The sequence below is a fragment of the Sceloporus occidentalis genome, unplaced genomic scaffold, assembly GCF_023333645.1.
Source record: "Sceloporus occidentalis isolate IW3139 unplaced genomic scaffold, rSceOcc1.0.p SCAF_48, whole genome shotgun sequence".
Classification (NCBI taxonomy): domain Eukaryota; kingdom Metazoa; phylum Chordata; class Lepidosauria; order Squamata; family Phrynosomatidae; genus Sceloporus; species Sceloporus occidentalis.
Window position 1 is genome coordinate 4,418,731 of NW_028317028.1, and position 14,158 is coordinate 4,432,888.

The window sequence follows — 14,158 nt, forward strand, 5'->3', positions numbered from 1 at the left end:
TCCCAGCTGTTGAGGGCTCACAGGGATCCTGCAAGGGTTGTGAATGCTAAAGATTCCTACTGAGTTTGTTTACTTTGAACAATAAATTATAGGTCTGGCGTTTGTGGATGTGAACTCTCAGATGCTAGGCATACAGGAATTAAATCCCAACTCGGGATAAAAGAGGCTAACCTCAGGGACCGCTATGCATATATTCTGATGGATCAGACACCTGGAGTACATGTATGGTAACACCCGCCTTGATTAGTGTCCAAGTGCTGCTCCCAATAGGGTTCCCCACCATCAAATTACAGCATACAAAAAAGGCTAGTGATTTGCCAGAACCTCGTTCTTGTATATATTGAGATAAATTCACACGAGATTGATAAAGTCAAAATATCCCTCTTTATTCAGAATTCAGCGTGATGAAAGCATATCTCATGTGTTTCACCACTAGGCTTAATCATAGACAATCCATAGGTTGCAGGCAGACTGCAAAGGAAGGCGCATTAGTAAAGAGGTCCATGTTGGCAGCTAGAAAGACCTCCAACCCCCTTGCACTCAGGTGTGAGTGGGCTCAGGGGGGTTCACGGTGCTGAAACTTGCCACAGCCCTCATTATGTATAAAGTAGACCCTGGGCTAAATTCACATCTGTTAAGTTGGTAAAGCCTGGACTGCAAGCGTCTACATTTTAAATGCAGTACCTGGACGAACTGGTACTTTGTTCAGTCATTTTATTTCAGCATTCTAGTTTTATTTCCCTCCTGGGTATTGCTTCTTGTGGCTTTCTATAGCTATTTGAAATTTCCATTCTCAGCCAAAAACCATATTTCTTCATTGATACGTTTTTTGTTTTTTTTACGATAGGCTTGTAAATAAATTGCTATAAGTCAGCGGAGCCCGCTGCTTGTCTGCCTGATAAATAGGGTTATCTTGAATGCCTATTAGACAGCAACCAAATGAAGCCTGTGAGGTTTGTAGCTGTAGAATCCACTAATGTAGATGAATCTGGTCCTGATGTTATTGATTACTGCAGCAGCAACTTAAGCAATTGAAGACATACATTGTGTGGCCGTGACAGACTCCCAAGTATGGATAGCTCCCACATGCCGGGATGGATTTTTGCAAGATGCCTCCCATGTAATAGTGTTTATCGCTTTATACGATAATGCATTTTTGGTTTTTTCTTAATGTCCATTTTGGATGATTTTCCTGTGCAGTTTGATTGTCCCTTTTACAGGTAACTGAAATTGTATTCTAGGCTTGGTTAACAGATTCTTAAAATTGATAACTTTTTTTCTTTTTTCCCCCCTTAGAATAACTATCTTGGGAACCGGAGCAAAGTGGTTGGCAGTACTAGAAGAGAAGGATCTCAAGCCCCGTAAGGTTCTAGGGCATGTTTTATTACTTGCTCCCATTTCATGTCTATGTAATTTAGGATCACAGTAAATGGGATCATGTGGCATATAATAAACATGACAGATAAGTAAATTCAGGCATAGACCAGAGAATGTACTTTGTAAATGGCAGCCCACTCAACAGTTTTGGAGATTATCATTAAATATAATTTTAGCCCAAAAAAAAGTCACGTAGGGAAAAAAATTGGGGAATTAACATTCTGATGCCAAGACTCAAAATAATGTTAATTATCTTGATGCTGTAATGAAGTTTAGGCAAATTACTGATGTGAGGTAGCATTTTTAGTATAAATGAACACATTTCCTAAATCACATATTGTAATTCATATTATATGATCACCAACAGCATAGCCAACATGTACTGGTTACATAGGACAAAAAAACATGAGCCTAAAACTTTACATTGTAAGCAAGTGGGTCCGGCAGTACCGTCCATCATGTTTCTGGAAATTTTCCATGATTGTTATTTATAATGTCATTGTACAGAGCTGCAGAACCTGTTGGCATTGTAAAAAAATAATAATCGGAATGTTTAGAATGAATGATCCATGATTTTAGGAGTATGAAACACACAGTCTGTTAGATGGGTATGGTCTTGTGACACCTAGAACGTAACTTCAATATGCACTTTGTCTACCACCAGGTGAGACACACGGTCTGCAGACACTTCACACAATTCTGTCAACGGGCTCCCCATTAAAGCCTCAAAGCTATGATTATGTCTACAAATATATCAAGAATAATGTACTTCTAGGGTCAATCTCAGGTAAGAACTCCATTGGGCTTCAGATTAGTGCATAACATACACATGTCTTCCTACATGAGTAAATATTTCATCTTTTGAGTAAATAACTCCCAAAGATTTTTTTTTTCATCTTTTGCTACTTTTCCAGCTACATTTGCATTGTTCTATATTAAGCCTATGTTAACTTAAATATAGATCATTTTTTTAGACTGAATGCATGCAGTAAAGTATGCATGGGCGTCCACAGATGGGGGCAACATATTAGCCCTATCTTGATGGCAAAGAGTATCAGGGAATTTCCAGGTGCTGGGAAAGTGCCCCCTCTTGCCCTTTCATGAGGAAGTCCATGCATGCATATTTTATATTAACCAAGTGACTCTTTATTTGATAATCTCTCTTCTCGTTCTAGGTGGCACTGATATCATATCTTGTTTCATGGGTAATAACACATGCATTCCAGTTTACAGAGGAGAAATTCAGGCCAGACACCTTGCAACGGCTGTAGAGGCATGGAGCGAGGAAGGTACGAGGATCATTAACAAGCACATTTCAGCCTCTGGTGCAGTGCTATAATTATTAAGGCCAATTAACTTCCAGCAAGATATAAGTTAATCCTGATATGTGGATCCTTGATATTGTTTCAGCAAGTATGGTGTCTTGTGCCGCTGCTTTTAAATAGAAAGAGTCACCTGGTCATGGAAAGACTGGCAGAAAACTGTTTTGTTTTTTTTTAAATATCACACAACACGTTGCACTTGTCACTGAAAGTGTTGATTCACCATTTGCTATGAATGCACTTAATTAAATGGGTCATACTCAACAATGTTCTTTACAGACGGAGAACTGTGAATCACGTACTCCAGCTGCGTCAGAAATTTGCATAGTTCACATCAGAATAAATGCAATGTTGTAATATAATTATACTTTAGCTAACAGAAGGTGTTATTAATAGCATTTTTGGACAATTACCCTATATGCCACCAAATGTTACCTTTTATTCTTCTGGCAATATTTAAACCAGGTGTTTTGTATGTTGAATAATATTATCATCTAATTATTGACAAAAATAAATGTTGTGTGTTCCCCTTGACATTGTTTTTCCCATTTTTTCCCCAAGGAAAACCGGTGTGGGGGGAGAGTGGGGAGCTGGTGTGTTTAAAGCCTTTACCCAGTCAACCCACACACTTCTGGAATGATGAGAATGGCAGCAAATACCAGAAAGCGTATTTCTCCAAATTCCCAGGTAGGCGTCGAGAGCCGGGAGTTTGTGGTTCTTTATAACGTTGGCGTAGAGGCCCGCTGTTTACGCCATACAGGGCCAGGGCCATATTTACATGTAGGCCAAGGGCAGCATTGTGAGAAGGGAGAGGCATCTCTACGGGTGCCAACTACAAGGGACGAAAGAGTTGTGCTACACCAGAACGGACCAGCCCGATTTATGGTGTCATTTGTTGGTATACAAGTGACATAGATCTGTGCCAGACAAAGTACAGCTCTGTGCACCCACCCCACTGGGCCTAAAATATTCCATTAGCCAGCAACCTTTTTTCATGCTGCTGCAAATCCGTAATTTCCCTTTATAAGGCAATACATGAATGTTTGTGACTACTGGTCGTTGGAGTGTTCATCTTCTTTTTTTGTTTCTTTTAGGAGTATGGGCTCATGGAGACTACTGCAAGATTAATCCTAAAACAGGCGGCATTGTCATGCTGGGACGCAGGTCTGTGTTTGCAGATTATCTAATGTAGCTCTAAGTATTAATCATTTTAATGTTAGATATCGTACCTACATGGGTCTAACGTGCGTGTATGTGCGTGTTGTTATAGGTAATTCCAAATACGTTTTGTAGCAGAGCCCTTTATAGGCATTATAGATGATGTTGCGTGTTTGCAGTTTCTGTCTGGTCTTTTGTTTTCAGTCCACATAAAAATGTATTGAAACAGCTACAGACTATCTTTTAACCCCTTAATGATGACGCATGTTCTAAACCATCTGCAATACAGTCTTTTGTAACCTTGGGATGGAATAGAACATCCTCTGGTGTGCTGTGATCCACAGGACATCTGGCTGTCTGATTACAGCCTGATCTCCCTTCTGTCAGCAACAGCCAAGGTTGCTGAAAAATATAAATAGTAAATCAGAGTAATATAATATAAAAATAAAAGGTGGTACTTGCTAGAGACCCTTGTGGTATGCAAAGACCCCAACAGAATCTATGGTCACATTGAACTGATCTCTGATGAGAGCAGTGCAAACAATTAAAAATATAAAAGAAAACCCCACAAATAATGCCAATGACAGCATTTTTCCAATGCAGAATTCATCAAGGTGGGCAAACCTTGCTAGTTTTAGTAGCATATAGCATCGTTGTGTGTAGGCCCTGCAGCAGTAGCGTACCTAGCGGGGGGCGGTCCGCACCGGGTACCGCTCATCAGGGGGGTGCCAACTTGCCGGCACCCCTCTAGAGACGGACAGTAATGTCTGCCGCTGGAGGAGCAGGCTCGCAAGGGAGCAGTATCGGAGGTCTTTAGCAGACCTCCGGCTCCCTTGAGTGATTTTAAGCCGGGTTCAAGGGTTGAACCCGGCTTAAAACCACTCAAGGGAGCCGGAGGTCTGTTAAAGACCTCCGATATCACTCCCTTGTGATCCGCGCGGCAACAGCTGCTGTGCGCTGGGATTTGTTGTCAGATGACCCGGAAGAAGACAGAAGAACTGAAGAAGAGGAGCGAAGAGGAGGAAAAGAAGCTGTAAGGAGAAAAGAGGAAAGGTAGGAAAGCATTCAGTGAGTGAGAGTTGATTGGTATGTGTGTGGATTGGTATGTGTGGATTGGTATGTGTGGATTGGTATGTGTGGATTGGTATGTGTGGATTGGTGTATGTGTGGATTGGTATATGTGTGAATTGGTATGTGTGGATTAGTATGTGTGGATTAGTATAAGTCTGGATTGGTGTATGTGTGTGGATTGGTGTATGTGTGTGGATTGGTGTATGTGTGTGGATTGGTGTATGTGTGTGGATTGGTGTATGTGTGTGGATTGGTATGTGTGTGGATTGGTATGTGTGTGGATTGGTATGTGTGTGGATTGGTATGTGTGTGGATTGGTATGTGTGTGGATTGGTGTATGTGTGTGGATTGGTATGTGTGTGGATTGGTATATGTGTGGATTGGTATATGTGTGGATTGGTGTATATGTGGATTGGTGTGTATGTGGATTGGTATGTGTGTGGATTGGTATGTGTGTGGATTGGTATATGTGCGGATTGGTAAATGTGTGAGAGTGATGGGTGTTATGCTGTACCATTTCCAATGTATTTTTCATTATATAATTATGCTCTAGTACATCATAACTCCCATCACTCTATACTGTTCCATACAGTGGCAGAGCTGGGAGACAGAGGCCTTGCACCCCCACCGCAGGACTCCTGAAAGGTAAGTGAACTTCAGAGTGGGAGAGGTAGATGGTTAGGAGGGGGTAGATAGGGAGAAGGGAGTGAGACGGGGGATAGGGGGTAGATAGGGAGAAGGGAGTGAGAAGGGGTAGGTAGGACAAAGGGGAGTGAGAAGGGGTAGATAGGCCAATCATACTCCTATCATGCCAAGTCTGCGAGTACATCCTGGAGTCTGGGTATGCCTGGGCATGATAGAAATGTGATTGCTGTTAACAATCATATATATATATATATATATATATATATATATATATATATATATATAAATAAATATATATATATATATATATATATATATATATATATTAATATTGTTATTTAATTGTTTTGTCCTATTTTGGTGTGTTACTTACTTGAAATAAAAGTGTTAGATTTTTTTTTATGGTGTGGGGGGGTCATATTCGGTTTCGGCCAGGTAAATGCTGCATTTTCGGTTTCAGTCCAGAATTTGTTTTGGTGCATCCCTACTACTAATGAAGTGGTAGGCCTACACCACATCAATGTTTGGCTTAGTATATAGTGATAGGAGTTATGCTGCACTATTGTCAATGTCTGGCTCAATGTATAGTGATAGGGATTACACTGTACCACCGTCAATGTGTGCCTCAGTATTTAGTGATAGGTGTTATGTAGTACCACCGTCATTGTCTGCCTCAGTATATAGTGGTAGGTGTTATGCTGTACAACCGTCAATGTCTGCCTCAATATATAGTGATAGGTGTTATGCTGTACCACCGTCAATTTCTGCCTTAGTATATAATGATAACAGTAAGTGTTATGCTGTACCACCTTCAGTGTCCGCGCCGGTATATAACGGTAGAAGCTATGCAGTTTTAAAGTGTTTGTGGGGGGGGGGTGCCACATACAGGATCCGCCCCAGGTGCCAAATACTCTAGGTACGCCCGTGCCCTGCAGTAACCTAATGGACTGGTTGCTGTTCTGTGGTTTGTCTATATTATGGTAAACCCAGACGTTTGCAGGAGAGCTGAATGTTTCAACTTGCTGATGTCACGCTACATTATCACATTGCCTCCCAAGTGAGGTTCTTCTTCTTAGTGGTCCAGTTTTGCAGTGACAGCTCAGCCCATCGTAGAAGAGAATGTTACTGGGGATGGCATAGGGAAGTCAGGGAGTTAAAAAGGTGGTCTTCCTTTCAAATTACTTCTTTATGGAACACGGCCCCTTTATTATTTGTGTGCAGCTCTATCAAAGGCTTACCACCATGATGGAAAACTTTCCATCCTTGGGAGTGTTTAGAGCTACTACAGTATGGCTAGGTGATGTGCCACTGCAGTTTTCAAATAATTTAATGATTTCATTTTAAACTGACATGCATATACAGTATGGAACTGTTAGCACTGAGCTGTATTTTAAATCATGCTAATTTCCTTTTATGATTTTTCTTACTATTTTTGCATTTAGGAAGCAGCTATGTCTGTAATTGAGGCTATTACTCATCTGCCTGTTAGGTGTAATAGACAAATTGAAAGGGTTAATGGAGGGGGGGTGCCAGATGACAGAAACTTATATATTCAGGAATCCAGGAGTCTACAAGAATTGTACAGAAACTGGAATCCTTAAAAAAGTCATGTTAACCCATCCCACTGTGGGTGGAAGGCTAAGGAAATGAAAAATATTTAATCCGTTTGTGCAAATCAACGTTTTTTGCTGTCAGGTAAATAATGGTTGTAAAGGACCATTGCGACTGCATAGAATGTCACGGATACTTTGTCATTGGGTGTCTATCTGCGCTCACTTGCTCCCACCAGGTCCCAGTATAGAGGTTGTCTCAAATCACCTGGAACCTGATTGGTGGCCCTCAAGTGATCTCTAGAATAAATAATCACACCGGGCATGGCATAGCTGTGTCTCAGCTCTCCTGATCACTGCTTCATACTAAAGGTGAAGCAGAGAGAGAACTGAGCGATACATTGAAACAGCGCCAGCGTAAAGATTCCGAAAAAGTACATTTTAGTAGGAACAAAAAAAAAAAAAAAAAGGAAAAAATGTATAGCTGTAGTTATAGACTGTATCTCTGCCCCCATTCCCTCAAGACCATGTGTCCAAATAACCTATGGGTTCTTCCAGATCTGGAAAAATCTTTACCTTTATTCTAAATCCTAGCATCACCATTGAGATGCTTTCTTGTGAGCCAATTAGTATTTTTAAGATTATTTATTATTAAGTTTTTAAGAGTCATTACCTATAAAAAACAAAACCAAATTAGACAGTGGTTTCAGTCATACAGTTTGACATGTACATGACACAGAGGCAGAAGCTGGAAATACCCCCTTTCCAGGGACATGAGACGTAAATGTGTCGCTGCATGGTGGTTTAAGTACTTTGTATTCCTCGATAAAGATAGCTTGCAGTGGCATTTGTAGGACTTTCTGCCGAATGTTTTACTGGCTAACATTTTGTTTCTGGTTTTGCACTGCAGTGATGGTACCCTGAATCCAAATGGGGTGCGCTTTGGGAGCTCGGAAATCTACAATATAGGTAACTGATTATACAAGTGCTATTTTACTCCTCAGCATCCTTAGTGACTTGCATTACATTACCACCTCTGCCAAGAGTGGAAATGTTAATTTTTCAGTAATACATTTTTCTAATATTAAAACTAGGAGGTTGAAAGAGAGAGTCTGTCGGAATTCTAAGTGGGAAGAAATGACTAATGCTTCGCTAGAATTGTAATGTAGAAGTTCACTTTTGGGACTTGCTAATTAAACACATTTTCGGCATTCGACTGCTGACTAGATATACTAACAAAGCCATTATTACGTCTGGAGAATAGATACAGATTAGACTCCCACTGCTTCATTCCAGTTCTCTTTTGCTCTTCTCGATCAGATATAAAGTGCAGGTTATTACCGGGGCATACATGGTAGATGAGGTCACACAGTCATATTGGCAAAATCTAATAGAGCTACAGCGGCGTTCTACATAAAAGGAAGGCCAAGTCAAGTGTATTACTTCCAGATACTTAGCACGCATTTACCGTACATAGCACAGAGGCACTGATTATTGGGATTATATATCTCAAGACAATCATCAAGTCATCAACAGGAAGCTTACATTTCTGTATATATATATGCAGACAATTCTAGTCTCTGCAAAGGTTGTGAATGGTAATCCAGAATATGAATGGAAATACTCTGAAGGGTTTGATGACATCTGTCATTCTCCTTACAGTTGAATCATTTGTGGAAGTGTCTGATAGCCTGTGCATCCCACAGTACAACAAAGACGGCGAGGAAAGGGTCATTCTTTTTCTTAAAATGGCCAATGATTTTAAATTCAACACGGAGCTGGTGAAGAAGATCAAGGATGCAATTCGTGTGGCGCTCTCTGCCAGGCATGTGCCAGCCTTGATCCTAGAAACCAAAGACATCCCGGTAAGTGTTCAGAATGTTGACGTATACAATGCACCAATATTACACAATAGTTTCACCTTCACCAACCAGGTGTAAAGTTTATTTATTTATTTAGAAAATGCCTATATGGATGGAATTCAATGAGGAAGCAGAGGAAGGTTTAATTTGGAGAAACAAACTGTAGTGTACAAGATCAATGTGTTACAGTGCAAAGATGAATTACTCACCAAAATGGTATTTGATCCATTATTCACCCTCCAGAGAGAAATACCAGACTTGCTTTGGTGTCACAATTGAAGAGGCTTTCTGTAGCTCTTAAAAAAACTCAGATACTCTTTAATGGTTTTTTAACAATATTTTATTTTAGCTCACATCAGTCTGTGATACAGATACACGATGTGTACTCTCTTTTTAAAAAGGGATATCAATATCCTTCCATCAAGCTCCTTGTGACGTTTACGGGAAGAAAGGTCAACTGCAAATGTTCTTGAAGAACTATAAAATGGAATTACCTGTTTCTAGTGTACATTAATATCTTTCACTGTATGAGGCTGTTACTGTGTGATGGACCAGTTTGTCCATATTATATAGCTATCTAGTCCTCACAACTCTGATTTCCAATCAAATGGTCAATCTGCCTGTTTTATTGTATATTCTAAAACAGATAGAATGGTCCATTAAACAGATACCTAATCTTTTTCTAACCATTTTTTTTAACCATTGGAGAATATATGTATGGCATAACAAAGCATAAACATGATTAAACGTACCTTTTTTGCTTCGGTCAAGTCTAGGAATGTTTTTAAAAAGAAGACTGCTCACTCCTGTGTGGACAGGTTCGAGGATACAGAGATGACACTTTAACTCAATGGATAAAATAATGCTTCTAATTTATAAACCAAATCAAAATACATGCATAATAACCAGCAAAGGAATAAGAATGAAACAGATTATACTCCCCCCCCCCCCTTCCTGCACTGGAAAAACCTTTAAGCTGTACAAGGCTTTACGGGCCAAGCACCAGGCACCATACACCGATCCATGGTCCCACCAAGTCCCACCATTTGTAGTGTTCGGTCTACCACAATCATTGAGACTTTGCAACCTATTCTAGAGCATTTAAGTGATGATTCTTTTTTTATTTGTGTAGCAGCATGATATTCTGCAGCACTATACAAAGGGAAACAGGACAGCACATATTAACTCACATAAACTCAAGGTTAGGAGGACCTTCTCAAACAAGCTTACAGTCTAGAAATTAGACTTATCCTAGTAGTGTCCACAAATATCCCATGATTTCTGTATGTGTATTCTAGGTTGTCACATTCCAGATAGTTGTTTTTTTTTTTGTCCTACTCATCCAGCATTGGATGGGTTAAATTGTTAAAACAAAATCATAAAGCACCAAGTAAAATGTTATGAAAATTTGGCAGCCAATCCTGACCTTGAATGATTATAGAACTGCCAAGTTTCATCATGATCTGAGCCTCTTTCCCATAAGTCATAAGCATCTGAAAAACAGGATTTAACATAATGCTGCCTCACTAGATTTAATGTAAAGAAGTAGCAGCTTGGCAGGGAACTGCAGAAACTAATATGCATTTTTAAGCTTGCACTAATGTAGCTGTGGGATAGAAAATGCCTTTATTGCTGCCTGTTTCATAACTTCCATCTTCGTATTATTCACTTTGGAAGTTCCCAGATGAATTTCTCCATTTAAACACATGCATTTTTATTCTCTCTTTTCTCTTTTAGTCTCCAAAATTAATTTTGTTGATGCCTTAAACGTGTTACTTTGCTTTTATATGGAATTTTAAGAAGAGAGCTACTGTTTACCATTGCTCTTTAAACATAGTGATGGGATATATATATATATATATATACTGTATATGTGTATATATATATATATATATATCCATCAAAAGATAATAGTGGGGAAATTAAGCAATGAATGTACCGCTTCACATAAATACGTGTCTTAAGTGTACTAGTTTGTTTAGAAATGTCCCGGTATTATGTCAGTTGTGACAGTTTTTGTCCATGAACACGGGATTTCGTAAGGCAATGAGAAGGTTCAAGGCAGGTTTAGGTAACCCTATAGGGTAAGTGTCTGCAACAGGTAGCTTACAAGGTACTAGCAGCCCTCATGTGACCGGCAAACTCATGTCTGGAGAAGGAATACGGTATATTGTATATTCTAGCACAACTAACCATCAGCAATAAAAATGGCTATTTTTTAAAATAAGTTTTTAGGGGCTCATAGTAAATAAAATGTCAAAGACCCTTTCTAGAAAATCAAATACTGTATCTTATTCCATTTTCTGCTCTTTATGTAGATATTGGCTCATCTCGGAAACTTTTTTCTTTTCTCTACAGTACACAATCAGTGGAAAGAAGGTGGAAGTTGCAGTGAAGCAGATCATTGCAGGAAAGGAAGTGCTACACCGGGGGGCTTTTTCCAACCCCCATTCCCTGGATCTGTACCAGAATATTCCAGAGCTCCAGAATTTCTGAGCGTCTTGGATAATAGACTGTGTATGTGCCTCGGTCATCTGTACATACTGTTACTGTACACTCTGGATAGACTCTATTTAAATGCCCCTGGCGCTTTTAGACAAATGTTAGGTTACCTACCGCGCTAAATGCAAACTTGTCTATGGTGCCAGAAACGCCTTGAAACACTTTACAAATTGGTGTCAGGCAATGAAAAGTTAAGCATGAACATTAGAATCCGGTTTGTATTCATAGAGGATACTTCTTGGCAATCATTTCATGGTTACTATAACTCTTCAGAACCAACAATCACACTCTCTTTAACTCGGGGCAAAAGGGGCAGCGTGGCGGACTGCCAAGGAAGTGTTAGAGGCGAGGACTGTGTCTGTAGCTGCGCAGACCTCCATCTCCGCTCTGATGCAGTTGGACTGGGGGTGCGCATGCGGGAGCTTTTCCGGGTCCCCTTTATGTCTAAAGTTGCCCTAGTTGTCACATTAACTCCTAGTTTCAACATGAACTGATGCTTTCCCTTATTTTCATAACTGCCTGATCTGCATTTCTTCCTTCTGAAATAATACGCACAACCTGTTGAGTTACTGTACCTGCCTTGCTTCTTCTTCGCAACGTCGATTTTATGATTCCAAACAGGGCAAGTGTAATGTCATTTTAACCCCTTCAGCATCATAGGACACACAAAGCTGTTTTAATGTGTTGCACTCCATTCTGGCATGTAACTGGTCAAAAAAGCTTTACATTTTTTTTTTTGTTGTGTCATAATCATTAAATTGATTTGTTTACAGGTAACATGATATATGCAAAAGAAAACAAACTGATAAACAATATTTTTTAGGCCAAGCCTGTGGGCACTAACCCCAGATTCTATTGGGTTTTTCTCTGAAAAGGCCTGGAGTAAGATTTAAAAACTGTCCTAGGCACGCGTGTTACTTGCTGCTTCAATGTCTGATGTTACAAAAATAATTCCATGTTATGTCCTGATGCAATTTCTCCCACTTTGCATTCTATGAAGCAATGCAGGAAAAATGCACAATTTATGCAGAATGGCAATACTTTGTACCTTTATTACTACCCACCACTCAAATTTTGACATGGAGTCATGAAGCTATAGGGGTGGTTTATAAAGGCATGGGGGATGGGACACGCAAATTTGTGATGGCACCAATGTATAGAGACTTTGATAAGACAATGCAACGTGCAGTGAAAAGTCTACTTTGAATTTACATTCTTTACGTTTACAAAGAATTTACAAAGAATCTACATTCGTTGAATGAAAAGGTACACAATCAAATAAAGTGATGCATCTCATAAATATTATATATATGAATTGTCATTATTACATTGGCAACGGAAGTATATAGAAAGACTGGTAGTTCTACTTATAACCATTATTATGCTACAGTTTTAGGTACTGAGTTTACCATATGCTTGCAGTACCTTTATAAATCACCCCAATGAACACAAAACCAAAGTGTATATTCATAACCAAAACTAGGGACTGACACTTTTTATTATTAATGTGTAAATACTGTACCATGTGTACCAGAAACTCGAGAATCAATGGTGCTTCACCAACAATCCCGATCATAAACACAGTTGGTTATTTTTTCCCATACATTTCTGAGATCAGGTCAAAATAGCAATTGTTACGGGAAATGTTCTAGGCTTTGTTTTTTTGTATTGCTTATATAATACAGGTACACATGTTTGTATTCATTGTCATGCTCTATTTGTATCGTCGTAAGAGGCAAATAAATCATCACCCCCTTTAGCACCCTGAATATTGACAAGTATTAAACTGCCAGTTATTGTATGAAGGTTACATATAGCCATTGTTTAATGCTTTAAGAGAAGTTATGACTTAAAAATGAAATGTATATAATCTATTTTTGTTTTTTAATCCAAAGCATTTTGCTGTGTAGAGTAACACTCAACATGCCACTGTCCTTACAATACTATGATTATTATGACCGGTGTTATTGTAATAAAGTCCTACAAATGTGCGAGAGTTTAGAATTCCTATCGCCCAGACCACAACAATGCATGCATACTTAGAGTTTCTTTACTGGAGCTGAAAGTAGGGTGGTGGTGTCTTTCATTAATGATTCCTAAGACTGGGATGTGCAGCAAGTGCCAACAATTTTACCTTTTGTCCTATTCCTTACTGAGTTCTGAGGATCGATATGATCGCAGTATGTCAGTTTCATATCTACCACATGAGGAACTCCTTCTTTACAGGCAAAATTAGTTTAAGGCTAAAAGCAACCTGGTCACTGGCTTTTAAAAGTATATGTCTGAAAGAAATTGGTATTTCCATTACTTGTGTGATTCCCTTTTTTGAGATGTTATTCTCAAGAGACTCACTTATTTCAGGGAAACCAATGGGTGATAGAAGGAGACCAAGGGACAAACGACAGCAAGGATAAGTGAAAATGAAATTGTTGGCACAGTTGCTCATTATCAGACATTGTGTCCCTAGTAGTACTTCTCGAGTCTGCTACAGAATTTTCCTTGAGACGAGCTGCCTCAATGGGATGTGTCAGTGGCATACTCGTTTGATCATCTTTTGTGCAAATTAACATTTTTGACCTTCTTGCCATTGTAGGTACGCTTATTATAGCTATTAATGTAATTAACCGAGTTTTTAAAGCAAGGTTATTATTTTTATTCACCATAGAATCAT

The 14,158-nt window shown here is 39.3% G+C and overlaps 1 protein-coding gene across 2 annotated transcripts in view; it reads left to right on the forward strand.

Annotated features, from left to right (window-relative positions):
- The window catches only part of AACS (acetoacetyl-CoA synthetase), a 32,867-nt gene extending 21,386 nt beyond the window's left edge, over positions 1 to 11,481 (forward strand). The window contains exons 11-18 of one of the 2 annotated variants that reach the window (XM_089491072.1): positions 1,297 to 1,361; positions 2,042 to 2,164; positions 2,553 to 2,666; positions 3,261 to 3,386; positions 3,794 to 3,863; positions 8,034 to 8,092; positions 8,786 to 8,988; positions 11,344 to 11,481. In XM_089491072.1, the coding sequence (XP_089347198.1) occupies positions 1,297 to 1,361; positions 2,042 to 2,164; positions 2,553 to 2,666; positions 3,261 to 3,386; positions 3,794 to 3,863; positions 8,034 to 8,092; positions 8,786 to 8,988; positions 11,344 to 11,481 (898 nt within the window). The remainder of the gene's footprint in view (positions 1 to 1,296; positions 1,362 to 2,041; positions 2,165 to 2,552; positions 2,667 to 3,260; positions 3,387 to 3,793; positions 3,864 to 8,033; positions 8,093 to 8,785; positions 8,989 to 11,343) is intronic. The other variant, XM_089491073.1, reaches the window with a different exon arrangement.
- The last annotated feature ends 2,677 nt before the right edge of the window (positions 11,482 to 14,158 follow it).